The sequence below is a fragment of the Alosa alosa genome, chromosome 5 (genome assembly GCF_017589495.1).
Source record: "Alosa alosa isolate M-15738 ecotype Scorff River chromosome 5, AALO_Geno_1.1, whole genome shotgun sequence".
NCBI classification, from domain to species: Eukaryota; Metazoa; Chordata; class Actinopteri; order Clupeiformes; family Clupeidae; genus Alosa; species Alosa alosa.
The window spans coordinates 2871396-2895321 of record NC_063193.1 but is presented as its reverse complement, the minus strand read 5'-3'; the positions used below and the strand labels follow the sequence as shown (position 1 = coordinate 2895321).

Below are 23926 nucleotides of genomic sequence, written 5' to 3'. Positions count from 1 at the left end.
TTTAACCCTTTGCTGCACCTGACTGTAACCCGAAAAATCAAAAAACGATATAGAAAGTGGCATAACATTTGAAGTAACAACATACAGAGACAAATTAACAAATTTTCCCATACAATTATGACGCCAGGAATTTAATGGAATGGTTATTTTTGCCACTGCAAACCTTGTTTTCTCTACAATCCTACTTTGCGATTTATTACTATAGAGGATATTTAACTATACTTAACTTACCGTGTTTCAATCAGCTGTATTGTCAAAGTCTGCGAGTCGAACGACGTGGGTTCTAATTTTCGTGTCGTTTTGTTCATAACCTTCTGCTAATAGTGAACTTCAAATTTAATTTAACAGTTGCAGTTGAATGTGCAGTCTTTGTTTGCCATCAGTGGTTTAAAGAAGACAACAAAGAACATAGTCCAGGCAGAAATGCATATTATCTGCACTTGAATCTGAATCGATTAAGAACTATAAACAACTTTAGGGAAACATTGTAGACTATTTCAAACTGTGAAAGGAAATTATTTGAAAGAATGCATGGTGTGAACACAGAAGTTCTTTTTTTTTCTGCGATAGATACGACGTTGGTTAGCTTTACTGCAAACTGCTTTTCACTCTCCTTAGATAACGTTTACAATGTCAGGGAGCTAGAGAGAGCCACAGGTGCAGCGGGCTTGTGATTGTTGATAATTGATATCTCCTTCTTATAAGAAAGTTTTAAAAGGAAATCATGAAGGCAACAGTAGTTCCCACTACTGACCATTTAAAAATTGTGAGAGAGCCCAGCCGTAGGTACAGCACTAGCCATAGCGGAGCAGACAGAAGATCATTGAGAAATAAACGTGAATTAAAGCGACAGTGCACAATTTATACATTTGTTAAACAGCATAAAATTAGCAGTATTTTTAAGCAATTCATATTTTAAAAGAAATACTTTTCATACTAGACCAAACAGCCGACCACACAACACGCTTGTCCCGGCATCACTGAACAGCATACGTACTAAATAAAAATTAAGAAAAAGAAGATTTCGCATCTACAGCTAACGTCTGCTACAGCCGCCTACGGGACCAACATGTTACTTCGCTACTTCGTTAGCAGCAAGGCAACGCAGTAATGGCAGCGCTGCTTTCCTTCCGTGTTTCGCCGGATTTGTGTATAGGTGGTAGGGTGCCTGCCATCAGCTGTGTGGCCTCCTCTGTCCAAAAGGCAAAGCGCTGTCCAAAGTGCTGTCCACGCCTTTTCAAAAGTCAGAATACGGTACTTTTAATATAGCATAAAGCAGACCAATGTTTTACTGCTTGAAATGTGTCCTACCTTGTGATAGAGAATTTCTCCAAAATCTGGAGACACCACCACTTGCGAATGGATGGAATGTCTGTCTGTAATACACATATAACATTGGAAACTTGTGCTGTTTTTTTTTTTTTTTACACTCTTGCTTACATACATCTATGAATTACAACTTACATCTAAAAAGTCAAACTTGGCACCAGTGCAGATGCAGAGGGCGTACTGTTAAAGAGAGAGAAAGATAATGATAACAGAGATGTAGGACAAACAGGAAAATGTGTGTGGAAATTGTACAAGTTTACCATGAGCATGTAGATCCCGCACCTCTGTCCATCTGATTGAACTGGAAATAGCTGGAAAGCAGTTCACAGTTACTCAAATATGGTGTTGACCATTGCAGTGTATTGTGTCCGTTGTGCATAATTAAATGCCAAAATATTACATAGTAAGTTAAGTTACATCTTTGCCAGTCTTTTCCACCCATGGTCCAGTAGCCACTGCTCCTGCAAGTTGTCTGAAAAAATGCAAGCTGTTAAACATAAAAATTGAATCCATAGAACAAGGTCATTACTCAAACCTGAAGCCATAGAACAAGGCTCTTGATTAAACCTGAAGCCATAGAACAAGGCTTTTGTTAAACAGGATATCAGTCCATAAACTGATGATATCAGTCCATTTAACAACTACTGTACATGCACTGTCTGTTCTCTGTGAAAGCCTTAGACAATCACAGGTCAAATCTTGCCAATATCCGCTGCTTTTGCGTTTATACCCTAAATATGGTTCGGTACTCCTCATCTCCAAACCCATTTGGACGCAATGAGTCCAGAAAAATAGCCTCCTTCTTTGCAACAAGTAACACCTGTGAAGCATATATGCCATAAATGCCAGCTATAGGGGCACTCACTGGTTTAAATAAGAGAGGAAACACTTAAAAATGCACTTACAAAAAAATGTAACTGTAGACAACGCATGTAGTGGCTTGCTGTTTTTGGCCCCCTACTCCATGCTGGCAAAATTATCATGTCTTTTGATTCCATGTTCTTCTCTTTGATTCCATGAAAACAATGTTCAGATCTCCATGGACATATCTTCATTTATTACATGGCTCTTCACAATGCAAGTGACGGTTCAAGTTCAGCTTGTTGTTGCGAACTATTTGTTTCTCAGCAAAAGCCACGATGAACGGTAACAAATAGGCTATAGGCTATGTAGGCTAAATAGTCATATCACGGGCAGTTTATTGTTTCATTTTGGCAAGTAGCTGTGTAATAAGCTAGCCTGGGTTTTCCCATGCTGCCTTATGCGCGCGATTTTATTCACGCTGCTAGGCAGCCTGGATTTCATGGAGCAAATTTTCGCCTCAGTTAGGGGACCAATCACAGAACGGAGGGAGGGCAGCAAGACCATGACGACACACCGAAGCCGTTATGAGCTACGTACAGACGCATTTGATAGACATTCGTAGCGCCCAATAAACGGCTCTGGGCATTCGTAAACCACGTTTCAAATATGAGAAAATGAATGTATCGTTCCCAGACCCCATCTCAATGAGATGAGGTCTGACGTTAGCCAGGCTAGTAATAAGCGGGATCATGTATAGAACGCCGGTCATTATTGGGAAAATAAGTCCTTTCAGGGTGGAACAGGCCGGTTCGCCCTGTCGGGACTTATTTTCCCAATAATGACCGACGTTCTATACATTATCCCTTACTTAAAGAGGTGTATCTGCTGGACTTGTCAACACTTTTTGCAACTTACTGGCAAACTGGCTTCACTACGCTTCCATGTATGGACTATACTGTAGGTCAGCAATGTGGACATCCACTCCCTGAATAATATTGTATATCCGTATTTCATACAATGCAAATTTATAAGTGTACGTCATCAAAGAAAATACAAATACATACATGTCTCCTGGCTGCCTCCTCTACCAGCCTGAAGCAAGCATTCCCAATCTGAAAGCACAGAATGTTTTGCATAAATGCAATGAAGGCATTAGAACCATCCAACCAACTCTTCATGGCAATATCCAATTACATTGCTTTCCACCTCCTCATCCAGCCCCAAGCTCCAAAAGTCCTCCCTTCTAAGGCACATTGGGCCACCCAGAACAACAATTTCATTTGCTGGACGTGCTCTGTCCAGCACATAGGTCAGCTAGAAATAATAAAAAAAAATATATTTTCTCTGTTATGAATGAGCAATCATGCATTTTTTATTTATTACCACCTGGCGAGAAGAAATACTCTTTTCTGTTTGGCTGGTGAGGTGGCTATTAATTCGGAATAATGAGACACCTATGAAGTAGATCTGGTAAAAAAAAGTTTAATCACCGTTCCAATGCTTCTGAATGGTTACTCTAAAACCCATAGTAGGACGACGGTTGAGCCTGGCTTCACAACAATGGAATCAACTGTAAACAAGCTAACTGTTCATGCTCTTGCTGTTATAGGGCCAAAGAAAGTTGTACAATAAACTGAACAAGTCGGCTTTTTCTTTAAACGGCACCGCGTGTTTCCTTTGCGTGTTATAAAGGCATGACTATTGCCTACAGTGGCAACCGGGTGATAAGCGGGATAACGGCCACCAAGGTGTCCTGTTATACGGAATTAATGGACTTGGGCGGACGCCCTCTCGCTACCTCGGCAGCCGTTATCCCTAACTTATCAACAAGCTGTGCATGTCAACTATCCAGTTTAGTTTGGCACTCACCAGTTGTTCTTGCTGAGGACCCAACCTCTTGGACCACAGTGGACCTTTATCGGCATACTGGTGGTCCACCAGTCTAATGTCCTCTGCATCTTCTTGGCTGCCCTCTGGGTCACAGGATTGGTCTAGACAACAGGAAAGTAAATACTAATTGTCATTGTCAAGTGTCATGTTTATATTTCAATTGCTATGGCACCAAGAAGGACTATTACAATATCTTGTGGGCAAAAGTAGGGCCTAAGCCGTGAAACATTAAGTTTTTTAATTTTCCCTGACATGGCCACACCTTTTCATTGAGGGCCTTGACTTCAGAGAGTTTTAGCTCTAGCTCCTCCTCTGGGTCCCCCAATTCAAAAGCGCCGGCGTCTGTCTCACACACATATAATGCCTGTGGTAGACGGGGGTGCCAGTTGTACATTAAAAAGTACGGGCTGTACTTGGTGGATCTCAAAGGCAAAAGGTTATGTTAGATTGCATTGAACCACAAAATAAAACTCTTAAAACAAATGTTTGTTGAGTTATGTTATCTTGTCATTCTGAATAATAACCTGTTTTGCAGTGTTTATTCCATAAACTATGGCCTTCAGGTGGACGTCCCAGTCATCCTGGTGCTGATTTACATCTTTTCTAAGAGTCCTCTTTACATTTTGATTAGTTCTCTCATCCTTCAACATAACAATGGAATTACTACATGCACTTAAAGTATACATTGGCTAAAATTGACTTCACTGTTTTGGGGGTTGTCATGATAGCATACTTACTTGGCCATTAGACTGGGGGTGGTATGCGCTTGTAATGGCTTTAATTGTCAGTGCCGCGAATATGAGTGCATTAAGCTGTACATAATTCAGACACATATGGTTATTTTCAATATATATTGGTCTCAGAAATGATCAATCATGATGTGAATTGTGATGTCATATGACCTGTGTGAAGGGAGAGGGTAATAAGGACACATACCTCGTTAACAAATGCACGGCCCCTGTCCGTGATGATTTTTCGGACCATGCCAAACTCGTACAGCTTTGGCACAGGTGCCTCTGCCACCTCAGTGCTGGACCAAACTGCAAAGGCTCAGCCCACTTGGTGAACAGGTCTGTCACCGTGAGGATGTACTGGTGGCCTTTTTAAGTTTTTTTCAGTGGACCAATGAGGTCCATTCCGACCCCCTCCCACGGCTCTTTCACCTGTGGAGATATGTAATATTGTAAACCATATCACTGTATATTTGTTTTTGCTTAAAATAGTACATAGTACACTAAGGTAAGCCCTACCGTAATAGGGTGAAGGACAGGAGTTTTTATGGGGTCATTCTTCTGACATCTGTGACAGCTTTTGACCTGATGGATACATTTATTATTTAGACCAGATAATAAAACTGAAGTCAAACACAGCCACTAATGCAATTTATTGCATGAGATCCATTGTTTCATTACATGAGAGAAAAAAAAAATACCCAATCTGCCACATCTGCCTTTATGCTGCCCCAGTAATAGCCTGCAACAACCCTGTCCCTGGTCGCCCTCACGCCCCCGTGGTTCCCTGTGCCAGGGTTGTTGTGGCACTCCTCTAGGACAGCCCGCCTCTGCTCATCAGATAATACCACCAGCCTCATGTATTGCACACTGGGGCCAGTATAGAATAATTGACTTTCTGTGGAAGACAAATGTACCTACAGACTCCACCCACTTATGACATAACTATTTCCGGTATTTCACATGGGCGGACATGTTGTTGATGAACTGGAATAAACATTCGCTCTTGCGAAAATACTAGCAATTATTACGCCAGCGTAAATGACTCGTTAATACTTTGCCATTTGCGAGATATTTAGGATGTGAAATGTTATTGTTGCCTGATGAAGACATTTCGGTGTGTTTCATGAAGGAGAAGCCGTGCAGCTGACGGGAAATAACAGAGTGAGTAATCTAACGTAGCCTAATAATATGATGGGTTGATAATGACATTCCAAATAGGTGAGGGTGTTCATGGGTGTAACATTTTACATCCATTAGCCTACTCGTTCAGAAGGTTTATGGTGTGTCTGGGTACTGTTCCTTTGCCAGTGAGACCAACAAGACGACGTCATGTGTGACTTGTTTGTTCCTGATTGCCCGATCGACAACAACACAAAAGGTAACTTGAGGTAAACGTCGTGAGATTCTAGGGCGCCGCTGCTCAGTGTAAGATTGTAAAATTAGCATGTTTTGGTTAACAGTTAGCAGTTTTTTTCTCTAACGTCTACCCGAATATTAATCACGATGAGTCCTTCAACTCGCAATATGACATGAATTGTTTTAATTATGTGGCTACCAGGAATCTCGGATGGGTTGGTTGAGCAGCTTAGACCCATACATCCTCAGACTGTGAGAGGCACAGCTGGCTGTGAGACATGGACCGTGGATTTTTCACCCGGAGGATCCCTTTTCGCTTGGTCTATGGGCTATGGGGTCGTAAAGGTTCTTGCATGGCCTCTGCCAAACGAGTATGTTATCAAGAAATTAGAATAATATTCAGTGTTTACACTGTACATGTTTTGCAAAAGGCGTGGGCAATGCATTCTCAGTGTTAAATATATGTCTATTGCAGAGAAGGAAGAGACAATGATCTGGATGCTCAGCTAACCAAGAAAGCCTCAGAGAGGACTTTGAATTGTGGTCAGACTGTTTGGGGTTTAGCCTTTGGACCACGTCCAAGAAAGCGACCTGGAGCGATCAGCCACATCACTGATGGAAGACCTCTTACTGAGGATGTCAAAATGTTGATTCTTGCCACTGGTCTTAATAACGGAATTATCAAGATCTGGCGCATATCAACTGGTGAGACAAATTTAAGAAAAAACATCACTTTGTCACTATTCTAACAGGCTACAATGGTAGTGGCTGAAACATGCCACCAAATGGCAACTCAATTATGGAAGGATCATTTTAATTTATTATGGCAAAAACTTTTTTCCAGTTACTTGATCACAGTATTTTAATGCATTTGCAGCACACGTTTGGAACACATGATTTGTTTTATGATTATTACACAGGTGAGGCACTTTATGATCTGAAAGGACACCAGTCTGTTGTCAGGGAATTGGTCTTCCCTCCCAATGGAACATTAACTCTTGTGTCTGGCTCTCGTGACAAAACACTGAGAATATGGGATTTAACTAGCACAGGTAAGCATGCTGTTTTTAAAAATCAGCCTAAACCCATATCCCCACGGAAAGAATTTCCCTATGCATAAAATAATCACACCTTTTCATAATGGTACATTTCAAGACAACCTTTGCCATAATTTGCTTTTGAAATAAGCAAAAGTAATAGCTTATGGATGGATCAAATTAGGTGTCTAAAATATTAGTCTCTTTTCAGGAAGAACTTGCCATGTGTTGTCAGGCCACAGAGGATGGGTGCTTTGTTGCAGAGTGTCTCCTGACAGTAGCATGATTGCGTCAGTCTGCAGCTCAGACAATGTGAGTGAGTTATCTACCCATCCCTTAGGTGACTACACATGCTAACCATGCAGACAGAGCTCAGCAAAGACACACACTCTACTGGAACTGTCATAATCTGTAAATGCTACTTTGTTTTTTTGGGTGAGAAAATGAACAAAGAAATGAGAAACTGACATAACCCCCAACCTCTCTCTCCCTCCGCACTACATACACACACAATCTATCCTGTCTCTATAACAGAGAGTGAGTTTATGGAGTCTTCGCTCCTATACTTTCATGAAGCACTTGGCTTTCAACAAACGGAGCGCCATATCGTCCTGCGACTTCTCCCCAGACGGAGCTGTGCTAGCCGTCGGCTCATACAGCTCTCACAACTCTGCTGGCTGGAGGGTGGATCTCTGGGACCCGTACACTGCCGAGCTTCTGGTGATGCTTGAGTAAGGAATCCTATTACTGAGACTGCCAAAGACTCATCTTTAAAACTCAAAGAGTAAAAGGTGTCAGCAACAATGATCCAATTCTGGTACAACTCATTTAATAACAAGATGCTGTGTTTTAGGGACTGTTGCAGCTGTGAACCCTTTATAAATTCCAAAACAATCAAGACACTGTGCTTTTCCCCTGACGGCCTTTACTTAGCTCTGGTTGTAGACCACAGGTGAGCAGTTTGTGTAATCCAAGCACCTTCAGCTTATAATTGTAATTTTTTAATGAAAAAACATTTGATAGCTGGAGGGTGGCATTCCGTTTGCACTAATGCTGTTCCTATGATTTGAATAATCCTGCAAGCAGGGCTTTAAGACTCTGGGAACTGGGTCAGAAGACTTTTGTGATGGAGACTGACTTGACCACATTCCACAATGAACTGTGCTGCACTTTTCATCCACAAGGGGGCATCATTGCCACAGGGTAACTTCTAGCATTTACAGAAATTGCAACTCAATAAAAACATGTTTTAAGGTGTTCATATCAAAATTATATTGATGTTAGCAAGGCAAGGATTTGCTGTTAAGCCTGTTTGGAGTTTTCTTTCACTTGCACCTGACAATTGGGATATTTACAAACACAGAATGCAATAATTTCCATTGAGCCTGAAGAACTGCATATGCACAGTGCTTCTTCCAAATCAATTATCTTTATATAAAAAAATATATGCATTTTAAAATGGTAGTAATTCAGTATGGCTTTTCGTTGCAGAACAAGAGATGGGCATGCCAAATTCTGGAAGGCAAGGCCAATCGTCCCCAGCCTTACCCACTTGTGCCGAGCTGCCCTACGGTTCTCTGTGTCAACCCATCAGATTAATGCCCTTCCAATTCCCCACAAGCTTCTGGAGTTTCTCACCTACAGAGACCTTCCCAAGACCCAGGAAACCTACTGCAGGGCCCACTGTAGATGACGTCGATGCCACTGATTATATTGACAACAGCTACACTCCTGAATTACAAAAGTCTCTATTTATTTCCAAATTGTAGATATATTTATTCTTTACATGTGTTTAATTCTGTTCATATATGGCTTATGGTGTAATTGTTTTTAGAAGTTCTGCTTTGTGTGTTTAAGTGCATGTATGGAAGAGTGATGTTTTAAAAACAAAAACAGAGTTCTTAAGTTTACAGCCAATAACCCTACTATGGACAGCAGTATCAGTTGAGTCAGTTTATGAGGCCCCACTGACTACCATGTCTCTCACTGCTTGAAAAGCGCCAACCATTGAGCTCAGCTGAATCTTCTCGCTAGTTCCAGAAGCCAGCCGATACCTTTAAAAGAAAATCGCATTAAAAGTTTGATATTTGACAAACCGAGTCACTGTATGGTTATTTAAGTAAAGAAAACATAAAATAGAATAAAGAAATAATTTATTTGTTATGTTATTAATATTTATACTACTCACTCAATGTCTGCCAACTTGATGAGCAAGCCCATTCGAATAGTAGGTGGGAAGTCAACTGCAAAGAAACAGTTCATAATATGTACACAACACAAGCACTTGTGATCATTTTCCCACTACAGCAATCCCAAACACATACATACATAATTCAGTCCTAGGGAATCTTCTGCATTACCACTATACATAAAAATAATCATCAGGGTTGTTAGTTAATACAATAATCAAAAAGTTGTTAGTCGAGAGGTAATAGAAATAGCCAGTAGATGTAGCAGGCTTATGACTTTCTCCAACCGAGTTAACCTCAATATTAGCGTTATTGTGGCAGTAATAAGTAAGGGATAATGCCCGACGAGGTGTCCATTATCAGAAATAAATGGACGACGCGGAGGCGTTTGCGTCGGACGGTTGCTGAGAGTGATTGTGTAAGGTCTTACCTCTGTGTACAAGAAGGTGGACTTCAGTCAAGATGTCATGCAATGCCAGGCCTTTCAGTGTTTTCAGCTGCAAAATTACTGATGCCACCATCAAGGAAGTCAACTTACAGTTTATCATTTGTCCACAAAATGCAATTATGAAGAAACCTAAAGGTTTCTGAATAGTATTACCACCAATTAGGGATGCCATATTGGTCAATATCCAATATGCTAAAGCTCATTTTGGCCAATTGCGAATCCTGATACCAATACACATAATTTTAATGTCCTTTTAAGGGTCTTTCATGTAATAGAATTAATGCATTCATCTTGTTGTTATGACCTAGTTGTTGCAGATACAGACATAAAACGTCTCCTTTCATTCTACCCTAAATGAATGCTTTAAGAAATGTAAACATTCACTCACTCATATGATGCTTCCTCTGAAACCCTAATAAGTTGTGCTGATTATAGTCTTGCCAATTGATATGCCACGAATATGGGCAGATATCTGAAGATGCCAATAATACAATAAACTGTTATCTGCCGATACTGATGTCATCCCATTCATATTGTGCATCCCTACCACCAATGTAATGTATTTCACATCTTGTTACTGTCATTTAGTATTAACATCAAACCTCTAAGGATCTGAAATAGGGATGTCCCGATACCATTATTTTTAAAACCGAGTACAAGTATTTACATTTGTGTACTAGCAGGCTATTTCAAACCAAAAATAAACAAACAATTATGTCTAAAACAAGCCTCCACACTGGCACTGTCTACATATCTTAATTAAACAAAATATTAACTAGATTATTTTGCACTGTATCTCACTAAAATCTGATAGGGCAACAAAACATGATCCCACTTGACCCTACTGTAGAGACCTTTGTTAAATTGATGTGGTTCCCTTAAGTGAGTGGAGAGAGTGGCTACTCAATGAGAGAGGAAAAGAGAAGATGCTGCTGTCTACTGATTGCTGCCAAAGCAGAGTGAAGTAGGCTTCCACTGTTTAATCTGTTGGCCATTGAGTAAAGCGGTGATGTCGCACACAATAGGTCTTGCATCTGCCTGTTACGCATGAGCTACAGTTGAAGTAAATTGGGTGCTGACTTCGGTCTTGGAGCATATAATGACCCAACTAACATTATGATCTGAAGCAGAGGCAGGAAAGGTTAACATTTCTCAGTAAAAATGACAAAATGTGAGCTAACAAAACACTATGCAAATTTTTGCAAAACACTATGCAAAGTTTGTTTTGTAGGCTACTTATCCCCAACTAGCGCGAATGCAGAGATACACCAACACGCCAGCCACGCACAACTACACTCAACTGAGTGTATGCGACATGCATAGTTTAGGTGAGCTATAGTTTAAACGGAGAACCATTTATGCCAGGGTATTAGCTGCGTAGATTCAACGCAAATACATGAATCTAGTTAGTTGTATGTTTTTGAAGCAAGACTGAAATAAGTGTCGCGAGTAGGCTACATGATTGCAAAGCGGCATGTTCTTAAAAGCAGCAGCTAAGCTACTATATAGACCTCTGAAGTTCGCCTACAAAAAAGCTGCCATCTTTGAGATCCAGTATCTTGCAATTTTTCCTATGGGTCTGAAATGCAGATATTTTCCTGAACACACTTTTGTCTTCTACCTTTGTATGTGATCTACGGTATGTTAAGACGGCAAACTTAGATTTTTGCTACCTCAGAGCTAACTTGCTTCAATCAACACCCGGATCTCCTTATATGGGCAAAGATGGCAGCTTGGGGTCCTTTTTTTGTAGGCAAACTTCAGAGGTCTATGATTTAGGGGAAACAGTGTAATTAAGTGGTATTGGTGGGTGGTATCGCGGTTACAAGAACGAGTATATGGGCCCAGTATCGGCCCGATCCCTGATGCCAGTATCGTATCGGGCCATCCCTAATCTGAAATATAAGGTTCCTCCCACCAAACAACAAGAGAGAAAGTTTTTGGCTTAACATCAGTAATCCTTTAACATCTTTACACCTGATGAACAGCTAGGATTTCACAATGACAGGGAACCCTGACTAGGGTCTAACTGGGACTTGGGCCTGATGTGGCGCGGCCACAGGCTACTGGCTACCATTCAGTGGAGTTTGGAGGAGGATACAGTTGAACGCTGTGGTGAAGTCCTTGTTCAGTGCCCAATCCAGAATGTTGGCAATGTCCGATCTGAGTGGGTGTCCCGTGCAGGTGTACACAGAGTCTTCCGTCACCTTACCAAAGGCCATGCTGGTACTCTGTTGAACCAACCACAAAACAAGCCACTTGTCAGCTTCATCCACAAAGAGCGAGATTCTAAACATCTAAACACGTACTGGATACGTGCGTGTCCGTGTGTGTGTGTGTTTCTGCACCTGTAAAATGTTCAAGGATCGTCTCATGTCTCCTCCCGACAGAGTCACAACAGCCTTCATGCCATCTGGTGTTATGTCCACACTGTGGGACAGGAAAAGCAGAGAGTACTCAATGACTCAGAGAGAGGGGGGGGAGGGGGTTGCCTCTTCATTCATTCAGGCTTTCGGTTCTGTAAAGCACCTACATTGTTAATGGCACAATATTAATACATAAAACCGAACTGAATAAACTGACCGTCTTTTCTCCCCATATATTTTCACTTGCAGTTTGTATAACATGGAGGTATCAGTCACAAGGCTGTTTAATTAAAATGTGACATGCTCATATTACATACTCAAACCAGTATCACTGTACTACCTAACAACAAAGCAATTGTTTAAATATTTATGAAAAGTGAAATCTAGTCAAATTGGCAAATTATTAAATGTGTCCATCATGTCTGATATCTAAATTTTTGGTTACTTTCTCCTTTTAAAAGCCAACAAAAGTTGAAATTTTTATGTTTTCAGTTTTTTTGTCTACAGTAGTGTAATCAGAGGGGTCTACTATGAAGGGAGGTTACTCACTTATACAGGTAACTTCAGGAGTAACCACTGATCTCAAAAATCATCACTCTTAAAACCTCAGAAGGGGGCTTCACATTGCACGCAGCATGAGTTGCTCTTGGTTGAGGTAATGTCCCAAAGATTTTTGTTGTGTTTGCCCCCGGGCTCAGCCCAAAATACCTATGATTTACAGCACACGCAAGAGCGGCAGAGCTGCAAAATGCTGACTGCAGACCAGTTCTTGCACGAGCAAGCCGTTGGAAATAATGGGTTTCATAGCGCAGCGCTGCCGTTTGTGCGTGTAATGTGAACCCCGCTTGAGACTGGATCCAGTGTAGTTTTAGTGACCAATGATTTCCAAGCTTTAGTGATTAGTGATTTAGTGATTAATTCATAATACAGCGGGACTGACTCTCGACACCCACTTCTCTTGTCGGATGACGTGCTCCAGCCGAGGGATCATCTGGTCCTGGGACAATGGCCCGAAGCGGAACCGGGTGCAACGGGACTGCAGCGCAGGGATTATCTTCGACAGGTAGTTACAGATCATGCAGAACCTGGTATTTTCTGTGAACTTCTCAATGACTAAATGCAAGGAGGAGGAGGAGGGAAAGTATAGTGTGCTTTTAGTGATTATGTAAGACCTAATACTATGCAAGTTAAAAAAACTAATAAACAGAACAAACACCATACATTTCACTGTCACTATTCACTATTTGTGTCTTGTATTCAAACATCATAAATAATTGTAATCATGCTATCGTTCCTTGCATATGAATGATTCAAGAATAAAAATCAAAGAATGAAAAAAAGTCCGCTACACCAGCTCCCAATGAATGCTAAATGTATTTATTTATTATTCATACATGTTGCATTCATTGGGAGCTGGTGTAGCGGACTTGTTTTCATTCTTCCCATTTTTGACCTTTTTGTCCAGCACCCAACTTAATACTTTGGATGTGCGTGCTTTATTCCTTTTTTACAGTGATTCCTTTTTTTCAAGAAAAAAATTCCCAAAAGAGCTAGGAAAGAGGCCTTTGTTGTTAAGAATGACCAATAGTAGTGGTTCATATTGAAGCCATTTGGTGCACAGCAGGTAGGCAGGGCGTAGCAGATGGTTACCTCTCCTCAAAGCATTCTGGGCATCCTGAGTCATAGCATCAGCTTCATCCAATATAACCAATTTGAAGCCCTTCCTATAAAATAGGAAAAGATAAAAACAATAACACTACTACACCTACTACTACTACTACTAATAATAATAATAAAACAAATAAATAATATTAATAAAAGGGCACACGACTTTTCTCACTTGAAAATGGTTCTCGTGCTGGCGAAACTCAGGATTGGCCCCCGCACAACATCAATACCTCTGTCATCTGATGCGTTAAGCTACCATTAAAAAGGAAAAGCCGTCACAGACCACTTAATTTACTGTTGACTGTGTGCCTACCTTCAGATGATAGTTTTAGATCTATTTGGAATGTCAAAGTGTTAAATACAGCTTCAAAATAATGGAATTATAAGTAATGCTATTCATTTTGTTGTACCAAGTTTAAAATGCCATTTATCCAGAATTTAAAGTATGACAGTTACATCCCGTTTTACAGATATATTTTCCTAGTATAATTCCACAGCTAAATATTTAATCCCATATTTCCATTTTTCAAAATCACAAAATTCCTACAGTTCAAATATTTATGTGCATCTTTAATTCTGTAATCCTCCATAGTATATTGATTTCATATACCTCAAGAACCATGGAATTGAATTCTTTTTCTTTATAAAGTTGTTTAGCACAGGCCAGAATGGTCGATGTTTTCCCTGTCCCAGGAGGCCCATAGAAGAGCAAGTGAGGAAGCTTGTCCTCACTTATAAACTTCTGGACTAAAAAAAAAAAAAAAACATTTGGCAGAAACGGTTTAACACTCATCACATCACATGAACTGTGAATTAGCACCAGCGCGAACAACATGGGACACTTACTTGTAGTTAGAATATCTTTGTGGGAAATCAGGTCATCTAGTTTCTGAGGTCTGTATTTCTCCACCCTGTGTCAGAAAATATCGCGTTTATCTTATGGGGCCAACAGCTCCAGATACCAGGGAGTTATTTCGTATGTGGCACTGGCAACCCTTGAACGTTAACTATTTTGGTCAAAACAATCCACCAAAAATAGAATTTTGTGTAACGTTAGATATGGCTCGTTTAAAGGAACACACTGTATAACAGTTATGAGACATATGTCTCATCAGGATACGTTCGTGAGTTTGATTCCTTTCAGGCAGCAGATATTGGTAACGTCAGTTAACTGCAACAGCTCGGGGTTAACGTTACCGTTACACAGTAAATTACAGCACAAAAAAATGGCGAATAAGTCAGCTGAAGCATCGCAAGACATAACATGTATAATGCTCAGCAAAAGCATGCAGTCGAAGCAAATCTCTGAAGCTAACTTGGGTATAGCTAAAGCTACACATGCTAAGTGAAAATGTATATATCCTCCTATCCTGTGTGTTCTAATTAGTTATACGTTGAATGCTATGGTGTATGCTGACATACCAGGGTAGATTCCTTGCTTCTAATGGTACTTTGCTGGTTGAAGACATTTCAATGGAGTATACGTTCTTGAAAATGCAAAGGCAACACAACTTCTTAAAACACAATATTGGCGCGCTGGGTTTGGTTTCTCTACAACGAGATCTTACTCCACAACAGGCTTTCATCCAATCAAATACATAGAATGTATTGCGGGCGGCCTTTAAAGCGGAAACGACGCAAGTGTTCTCTACCGCTCTGGAATTGGGCATGTTCGTGCTGAACTGAAAGCCCCGCAAAAATACTATCTCAACCAGTTCCACTTATAGTTGGCTACCAAAAGAATCAACACAAGCTCACTTTATTACGATTATTAAAATTAAATCATAATTATGATGGTTATTAAAAGTATGCCATTAACATGAAGTCTAAGCCAAAAATCCGCGAGACCCACATGTATCGTAAAACCACCAATTGTTGGTAAAACAAGATAAAACAACAATGTTTTTTAAATACTTCGAAATAACATTTGATAAATGAACCTTACATTTTTCAGTAGCCATAGGTGTGTAGATTTGAACAAAATCTAGTTTGGTTCTTACCAGGGCTTTTACTGCCTGATCCGATTTTGTTTACCACGCTCGGAGTTTAGTGCTGGGCTGGGGTGCCTATTTCCAACCTTTCTCACGGCGCATCAACGGTTAGACCGAGAAATCTCGTCGCAAATCAAAACTCCACTGGAGCTCCAAGCGGATTTGTACACGCAGCCCTACAGCACTGTTTACAGCTCTTCGAGTCAAGGTAAAATTTAATTTTTTGGTCATAGCTAATTTAGATACACTTATGGTGTGGGTGCTTGCGCTTCTTTAGGAATCTGCCATCTTGGTTTGTATAGAAATTAATATTTGACACATACACGTAAGAGGTCGGAAATACGGGACGGTTGGTAATAGGTGACGTTCCTATGTAGATTTTGCACAAAAGTTGAATTGATAGGTGGAAAAGTGTATTCTTTGTAACAAACACACATGCATTTATAGGCGGCAACAGGTATGCCATGCTGTTAGAGGTTCAAACAAAAGGTGCATTGTGGGCACTGCGTTGTAGGCTACATAATTCACAGCCAGCCATTACAGTGTTCACTTGAATGGTAAGCTATTGTTGCAGTTCGGCCTTTAAAATATCCGCTGTGTCCTTGTCTCCCCATAGTGTCGACTCCTTTACATTGGTGACCCCGACAACTCCTTGGACGGTAATCCTGAGAGTTTTAATAAGCGCCATTGCACAAACTACCAGAGACGATGCACAGACGAACAGACGATGCAACGAAATATTATTATTTGGTCACGGCCCTGGGTATGCTGCAATATTCTCTGGATGAGGGTATAAATATGACCGCCTTAAAGCGCTTTTGCTGGAGACTTTCAAACTGAACGATTAGGTGACGCAAAGCCATCGTAAGGTAAGGTAAGGTAATTTTTTCAAAGGTGGACCTCATCCGCCTGTGGTTATCACCAGGTGCCGCTGCATCCACAAGACGTTCCCAAGACTGCTGTCGTCACTCCTTTTGGTTTGTTTGAGTTCCTCCCCATGCCATTTGGGTTAAAAACCACCACCCAGACTTTCCAGCGACTCATGGACAGTGTATTGCGTGACATTTGTTTTTGTGTACACTGTAAAAAGTTTAACGTAAAATTTACAGGAACTTGCTGGCAGCAAATAACCAGCAACTTGCTGTATTTCACTCTACAGTACACCTACTGTATATGAAATCACAGTACCTATGCCTGATACTGTAAATGCAAACTACAGTAGTACTACCAGTGCTGTAATGTATACAGTATTGAATTGTCTACCGTATTTTTAATCACAGTACTTATGGATCATACTGTAACTTAGTACAGTAGTAATACCAGTGCTGTAATATTATATACAGTAATTTTGGGAAATTCATATCCTGCTTTATCTACAGCCAGGATAAATTTGACTAGGCCTAGGTATGGTTTAGGCTACACAAACTTGCATAAATAACCATTGACAACTTGTTATCAGTTTGAAAAGCAAGTACATTTATTCACTTTTTTCCGTTTAGAAATTCTCGTGTGCTGCATCCTAACGTTAGACCAATGGTTGCAGTCAGCCTGATCCACCACCAGTAGCAGAGTGAAGCAGCACCTAGCAGAAATAGAAGAAAAAAAGATAAACAGTGTTAGATAACAATTTTCAACTGAAACTGAAGGCTACTTACAAGTGAAACTTTAGAATAATCATTTATATATACTGTATGTTTTTTGAGTTTACTGTCAAAATGCCAGGCTGAAGATGGTGTTAGCATAACTGAGTTTCGCAAGGTATATTTAGCTGCTAACGTTAGCCAGCTGGGTGAGCTCATTGATGATGTTTGCTTGCAGCAACACATAGATATATATACTGACATCTATGGCAGCAACAGCGATTCGCGCTGTTCGTCCGAACAACGGTTAATGATAGTCAGATGTGACTTAAAGTTAACTTATATCAATATTGCTAAAGTTAGCCTATTAAACTAACAAAACCGTACATGATTACGATGAGTTAACGTTACATAAGTTAGCTGGTAGCAGCTAAACCTCCACGTTAACGTTAACCAGCAGCACATCATCTTCAGCCTAACATTGTGACAGTAACATACTAGGCCTAGCACTACTAGCGAATGTTTTATATAAATTATATGAATATAATAAACTGTACCTCACTGAGAACTAAGGTAGGCCTAATATAAATGAGACTGCCAAAACGTTAACGTAACATAAAACATTAACGTTATTGCCACCTTCACAGCAACAGCAACTATGATAGCTAGCCTAACGTTACTTACTTAGTTGATCCAACAAGCATGGATGAGTTTGTAAGTTAGACAGTACAACGTACATAGACTGTACACATGCCCGAATTTAATGTAGTACAATTTCACAATGAAACATTAACGTTACATAAATAAATGCTTGCTTACCATTAAGGTGGAGCTGCGAAACTTGACAGAGTGCTGAACACCGTTGGTCTGACTGACTGAACTGTTGCTCAAAATGATCTCCCGCCGCGGACAGTTCAAACGCCGTCGCAGCGGTGCACGTTCAATCACCACGTCAAAATTTCCCAGTAAACCATAAATCCATGACTTTTCAATATCTTTTCAAAATGATGATTTGGATGGAAAATCAACATAATATCAATGTCACCTTGCTATCTGGGAGCTTAACCTTGTATTTATGTGCAAAAAGAAAACAGAAAACCCCAACTGATTTTCCGCCATGTTTTTTCAAAATTTTCAAAAAGCTGACAAGTGAGGGAGGAGTCAGAATTATTACTGTGTAATGATTCACAGCAAATTTTTATTACTGTAGTTTGACCATTTTTGACCATAATTCATAGCGAAACTACAGCAACATACTGTATTCACAAATACAGTACACATTTTTCTCAAAAACAGCAAAAAAATCACAGAATCTTGTTACAGTTTACCGTATTTTCCGGACTATAAGTCGCTCCTGAGTATAAGTCGCATCAGTCAAAAAATGCGTCATGAGCAGGAAAAAAACATATATAAGTCGCACCGGACTATAAGTCGCATTTATTTAGAAATGTATTTCACAAAATCCAAAACCAAAAACAGAGACTATGTAACTGGATTATTGAGGCCAAAAAGATTAATGAAGATGAAGGAGTGAAGGCAGCCAAGAGGAGGGCATGGTAATTGCAAAGCAAAAGATTCACTGAAAGAAAATGCCATGAGGTGCACCAAAATGTTACTAAAATGTCGAGAATACAATGCAATCAAGCATTTTGGGCGATGTTGAGTCACAAGCTGGCAGCAGATTAAATGCTCATGAGAGAGAAAAAGATGCAGTTTTAGACGTGACCGAAACGATAGGCCTATAGGCCCGATGGTAATTGTAAAGCAATTTACAAAAGATTCAAACAAAAATGCTGATATGATACATGAAAATGTAGCTAAAAATGTGGAGAATACAATGCAATCAAGCATTTTGGGCTATGTGGAGTCACAAGCTGGCAGCAGATTAAATGCTCACGATAGAGAAAAAGACGGTTTTAAAAGGACGTGACCTGAGCTGAGGCAAGCCATGGCAATAGGCCCGACGGTATTTGTAAAGCAATTTACAAAAGATTCACAGAACAGAAATGCTGATGTGGTACATGAAAATGTAGCTAAAAATGTGGAGAATGCAATGCAATCAAGCATTTTGGACGATGTGGAGATACAAGCTGGCAGCAGATTAAATGCTCGAGAGAGAAAAAGATGCGGGTTTAAATTGACGTGCAGACCGAAGCTGCAGCAAGCAGGTGATATTTAGAAATGTATTTCACAAAATCCAAGACTAAGAACAGACAGACTATATAACTGTACACATTGAGGCCAAAAATATTGAGAATTCTACAGGGAATGTTAATGAAGAAGAAGGAGTGAATAGTGGCAAGAGGCAAGCCGAAGGCTGCTGACAAGGCCCGACGCTAATTGTAAAGCAATTTACAAAAAAATCACTGAACTCAAAAGCTGATGTGGTACACATGAAAATATAGCTAAAAATGTGGAGAATGCAATGCAATCAAGCATTTTGTACGATATATTGGCACAGGCTGGCATACAGCAGAACAATTGCTTGGCTGGCCACCTCCGAGAGAGGCGAGAGAAAAAAGATGCACATTTAAAAGGGTCTAAATTCCAGCTGAATTGCGGGTATTCTTGAATAAATTATTACTTTGAGCATAATAATAAAAGTCCCGCAAATCTAGCCATCAGATTGCGAGAGATTCCCACACATTTTACCCTGTACCCTGTCTGACATTAATATAATAATGGAGCGGCCTAAATGTGGGACTATTGACGGACCAACTCTGACTTCAATTGAACCCCATGCACACACACGCGCGCGCAGGACCACTTTGGGGGTGCCTCTCTTTTCGTTGCTCTCTCTCTCTCTCTCAGCAGGATTTGTCACTGCTGAAGTCAAATTATAGCCTAGGTGCTTCAACATCAACCGCTATCGACAGGAAAGGAAAACAAACATTTAGCGATCAGGAACCGTCAGGAATTTTGCAAATACAGAAGCATGACCGCCTAGGCTATAACGTAGAGAACATGGATGACTTCACTATTTGACGTTCGATTGCGGACGTGAACAGACAGCTACAGACACGGAGCGCACATTAGGCCTACTTTCACTTTCTGTGCGTACTCATTACGTGAAAGATAATTAGTAGCAAAACAGCGATCAAATATTACATGGCAGTGCGTTTTGTTTTCAAATGCTTTCATGCATGTCTAGATAACAGGTGAGGGATGTTTAGGAGACCCGTAAATCCTCAAATTTAGGCTGCGCAAAGTACAGCACCTTTATTTGGCCATGGCTTGTATTCGAGTCAGCTATAGTCCTTTATTTCTTGCGTTTTATTGTGAGACATAGTCCTACTTTTCGTTTGGAGCGGCATGGGTAGGCTACCAAAAGCAGATGTTTAATTTAAGATTTAATTTACGTTTGGACTGTTGATTATATTGCTAAATATCGGGACTGATGACCACTGAAATCTGTGGTGTATTTAATGGCTTACTATTAAGTTTCATAGTGTCGGGAATTTCGATTGCCATCTACTTATTGCGAGATAAGGTATCCGCGCTTTCATTCATTTGTGTGCTGTGCTGCAAGGGAAACCTTATTCCGTATAGCCAAAGATGTCTAAGATAGCCTAAATGTAGTTATATTTTAAATTATGCATGATTTACTTTTTTATAAAATTCATTGGCTGATGCCTGGCAGCAACAATTGTGTTTAAATGTAGGCTTCAGCCTCTAGCTCAGAAGGGTGCGGCATGCGACTAGCTTGAGAGCAACGTGTTGGAGACTCATGGTGGAAATGACTTTTCATTGGCAACAATACCAACCAACAATATAAAATATTAAGAAGAGCTCTTTTATGAGTTAAATTGAAACAAAATTATACTGGCTTTTATTTGTCCAAATCTGTGGCCCGGCTATAAATAGAATCCCTGCCATAATTTGATGATTTAGGTATGCACGTGTGTTTCAGGCATAGTGCAAGCACTAATCTCTGACTGAAAGTGCACAGGACTTGTGCACTTGAGAGCGCTCTCTCGAGGCTGTAGACATAATGTTTCACGTAGGGTTCATGTCAGTTAATATAAATTAACATTTAAAAACATGTTCAATTATATATTTTTTTCATATATAAGTCGCACCTGACTATAAGTCGTGGACCAGCCACTATGAAAAAAAGTGCGACTTATAGTCCAGAAAATACGGTACTTGGATGACATCCTAGTGGTTAGTACTTCCAAGGCTGAACACCTGGCGCACCTCAGGGTTCTGTTTCAACGTCTTGACGATAACGGACTGGTCATCAACACAGCGATGTGCCATTTCGGTTTGTCTGCCATTGATTTCCTTGGCCATCATGTCACAAGCAAGGGAGCGGCTCCGCTAGTTGCTAAGGTGGAGGCCATTTGCCAGGTCCTGGGACCAGCCACGGTCAAGGTCCTACAGGAATTTCTGTGTGAGGATTCCAGTGAGGATTGAACTCACTACCCCTGGTTTATAAGACCAGTACTCCAACCACTAAGCCAGGGGTTGGGAACCTTTTTTGCCTGGATAGCCATTTTTACCAAATTTATTTTTTTTTAATCTCAGAAGAGCCACATAAAGACGGTTACAAGAAAAAGTTTGGATATTTAACATACAGTTACTTTCATTCAACAGAGGATTTTTTAATACATTTTCTACTAGTTTTAAAAGTAATGTGCAAGTAACTTAAATTGTGAAGTGGAATGACAGAAGTATAGGCTAGGATTCCCAGGTAGGCTAAACACCACCCCCTATTTTCCCAGTGCCCTTTGGTATGCAAAGTAATGCTGCTTTCGAGATGTCTCGTAAATCATCGTACACTCACCCGTACAACATGTACCGATAAATTAACATGACCAACACAGTACATATGCAAAAAAATACATGTCATCTCATCTCAACTATGGGCGCAGCCATGTTTGTTGTAGATTGTCGTGCGTCCACCTCGGGGTACCCTCAAGTACTCCGAGGTAAAGTGGGCGTGCCTGCCCAAAATGCCGCAAGAAAGCTGGGTAATTTACACTTTCCAACTCGGGCGGCGGATTTACGAGACATCTCGAAAGCAGCATAACATCATAATTAACAACACAACACTCAATTTTGGTTGACATGTCATTGGCGAAATTGAACATTTGAGGCCTAACAGAGATTAGATTTGGGGATGGCCTTGGAGTCTGGCTGGCTTATATTCAGTGAGGTGAAGTTTAGTGAAAGAATTGAGGCTGTCATCAGTTAAGGGCAACTCCAGGCAAAACTGTCATATATCCATAACGCCAACTAAATACCATGGCATTGTGTTGGTGTTATGGATGTGACAGTTCTGCGCGGAATTGCCCTTAAACGTGAGCACAGGTTTGTCCTTATATTTTTCAAATGTGAGAAAGATTTCTCACATGCAAGTGGAAACAAACAGGGTTAACTTCTCGCAGTGTGCGAAACGGGCTCCAGTGAGGATTGAACTCGCGACACCTGGTTTACGAGACCAGTGCTCTTGCCACTGAGCTATGAAGCCACGAAACTGAAGATTTAGGGTCAAGAAATCTAGTGTGCCACATTTCATGTGGCTACTCGATATGCCGGCTGCATCGAAAAGCAGGACAGATCGGAGAGAGCAGTAAACGGAAGAAGATTTTCAGATGCGTGTTTTGCCGACCTTTACACAGAAGTTTTACGTCACAGCCAAAGGAGAACAAATAATGGTTTGGCAGTGTCTGTGCCCGCGAACCAACAGACAGGCTCTAGCAAGAATTGAACTCGCGACCCCTGGTTTACGAGACCAGTGCTCTTACCACTGAGCTATAGAGCCATTGTGCATGAAAGAGTAGTCAGCGTTTGCTCCTCAAAAGTTGTCTGTATGATAATTCTGTCCCTATTTCATGATACAAAGAGAAATTGACGGGAAAAATAAAATCCTAGCAGCTGTCCACGCACCAAAGCTAAAAAATAATGGTATGGCAGTGTCTGTGCCAAGGACCAGCAGACAGGCTACAGCAAGGTTTGAACTCGCAACCCCTGGTTTACGAGACCAGTGCTCTTACCACTGAGCTATAAAGCCATTGTGCATGAAAAAGTAGTCAGCGTTTGCTCCTCAAATGTTGCCTGTATGATAATTCTGTCCCTATTTCATGATGCAAAGAGAAATTGACGGGAAAAATAAAATCCTAGCAGCTGTCCACGCACAATAGCTCCATCAACAAACAATGTATTTTTGTGCTGAATTTGCTGTGACTTTCTAAGCTAATGTGCAGGTCAGTTTAACGAGCGCACAATTTATGGCAACCCTTGAAGTAACCACTCTTGTCAAAGAAGGCTGTCAACAGCAGACGACCCAAGAAAAGTGGTTACCTTTGCTGTAAAAATGTTCCGCAGAACTTAGGCTCCAGTGAGGATTGAACTCACGACCCCTGGTTTACAAGACCAGTGCTCTAACCACTGAGCTATGAAGCCACGAAACTGAAGATTTAGGGTCAAGAAATCTAGTGTTTCACATTTCATGTGGCTACTACGATATGGCGGCTGCATCGAAAAGCAGGACAGATCGGAGAGAGCAGTAATAAACGGAAGAAGATTTTC

The 23926-nt window shown here is 40.6% G+C and overlaps 2 protein-coding genes, 1 long non-coding RNA gene and 4 other non-coding genes across 9 annotated transcripts; 1 reads left to right on the top strand and 6 right to left on the bottom strand.

Annotated features, from left to right (window-relative positions):
• Nucleotides 1–1589: 1589 nt before the first annotated feature.
• LOC125295181 lies at nt 1590–3246 on the bottom strand. Its single transcript, XR_007193645.1, has 3 exons — nt 3198–3246; nt 1747–1801; nt 1590–1640 (listed from the first exon to the last, which is right to left on the bottom strand). It is a non-coding gene; the product is annotated as an uncharacterized LOC125295181 (long non-coding RNA).
• A 2467-nt stretch (nt 3247–5713) lies between these two features.
• Nucleotides 5714–9245, top strand: wsb2 (WD repeat and SOCS box containing 2). Of its 3 annotated transcripts, none has more exons than XM_048244198.1 (10): nt 5714–5918; nt 6066–6135; nt 6316–6484; nt 6589–6818; nt 7034–7165; nt 7362–7462; nt 7685–7881; nt 8004–8102; nt 8237–8353; nt 8642–9245. In XM_048244198.1, exons 2-10 carry the CDS (start codon nt 6087–6089, stop codon nt 8841–8843), a joined length of 1296 nt encoding a protein of 431 aa, XP_048100155.1. In that variant the 5' UTR covers nt 5714–5918; nt 6066–6086; the 3' UTR covers nt 8844–9245. The 3 variants fall into 3 exon arrangements, with proteins under 3 accessions (XP_048100155.1, XP_048100153.1, XP_048100154.1); XM_048244196.1 differs by having other exon boundaries at nt 8234–8353; XM_048244197.1 differs by having other exon boundaries at nt 6015–6135; nt 8234–8353.
• rfc5 (replication factor C (activator 1) 5) lies at nt 8887–15419 on the bottom strand. The gene is made up of 11 exons (XM_048244199.1): nt 15244–15419; nt 14668–14732; nt 14432–14568; nt 13994–14073; nt 13804–13877; nt 13107–13266; nt 12136–12217; nt 11889–12018; nt 9770–9847; nt 9339–9393; nt 8887–9204 (listed from the first exon to the last, which is right to left on the bottom strand). The coding sequence occupies exons 1-11, from the start codon at nt 15405–15407 to the stop codon at nt 9105–9107; spliced, it is 1125 nt and encodes a 374-aa protein (XP_048100156.1). The 5' UTR covers nt 15408–15419; the 3' UTR covers nt 8887–9104.
• Nucleotides 15420–22792: 7373 nt separating this feature from the next.
• Nucleotides 22793–22865, bottom strand: trnat-cgu. Its single transcript has one exon. It is a non-coding gene; the product is annotated as a tRNA-Thr (tRNA).
• Nucleotides 22866–23086: 221 nt separating this feature from the next.
• On the bottom strand, nt 23087–23159 carry trnat-cgu. The gene has a single exon. It is a non-coding gene; the product is annotated as a tRNA-Thr (tRNA).
• A 176-nt stretch (nt 23160–23335) lies between these two features.
• Nucleotides 23336–23408, bottom strand: trnat-cgu. Its single transcript has one exon. It is a non-coding gene; the product is annotated as a tRNA-Thr (tRNA).
• Nucleotides 23409–23727: 319 nt separating this feature from the next.
• On the bottom strand, nt 23728–23800 carry trnat-ugu. Its single transcript has one exon. It is a non-coding gene; the product is annotated as a tRNA-Thr (tRNA).
• Nucleotides 23801–23926: the final 126 nt, after the last annotated feature.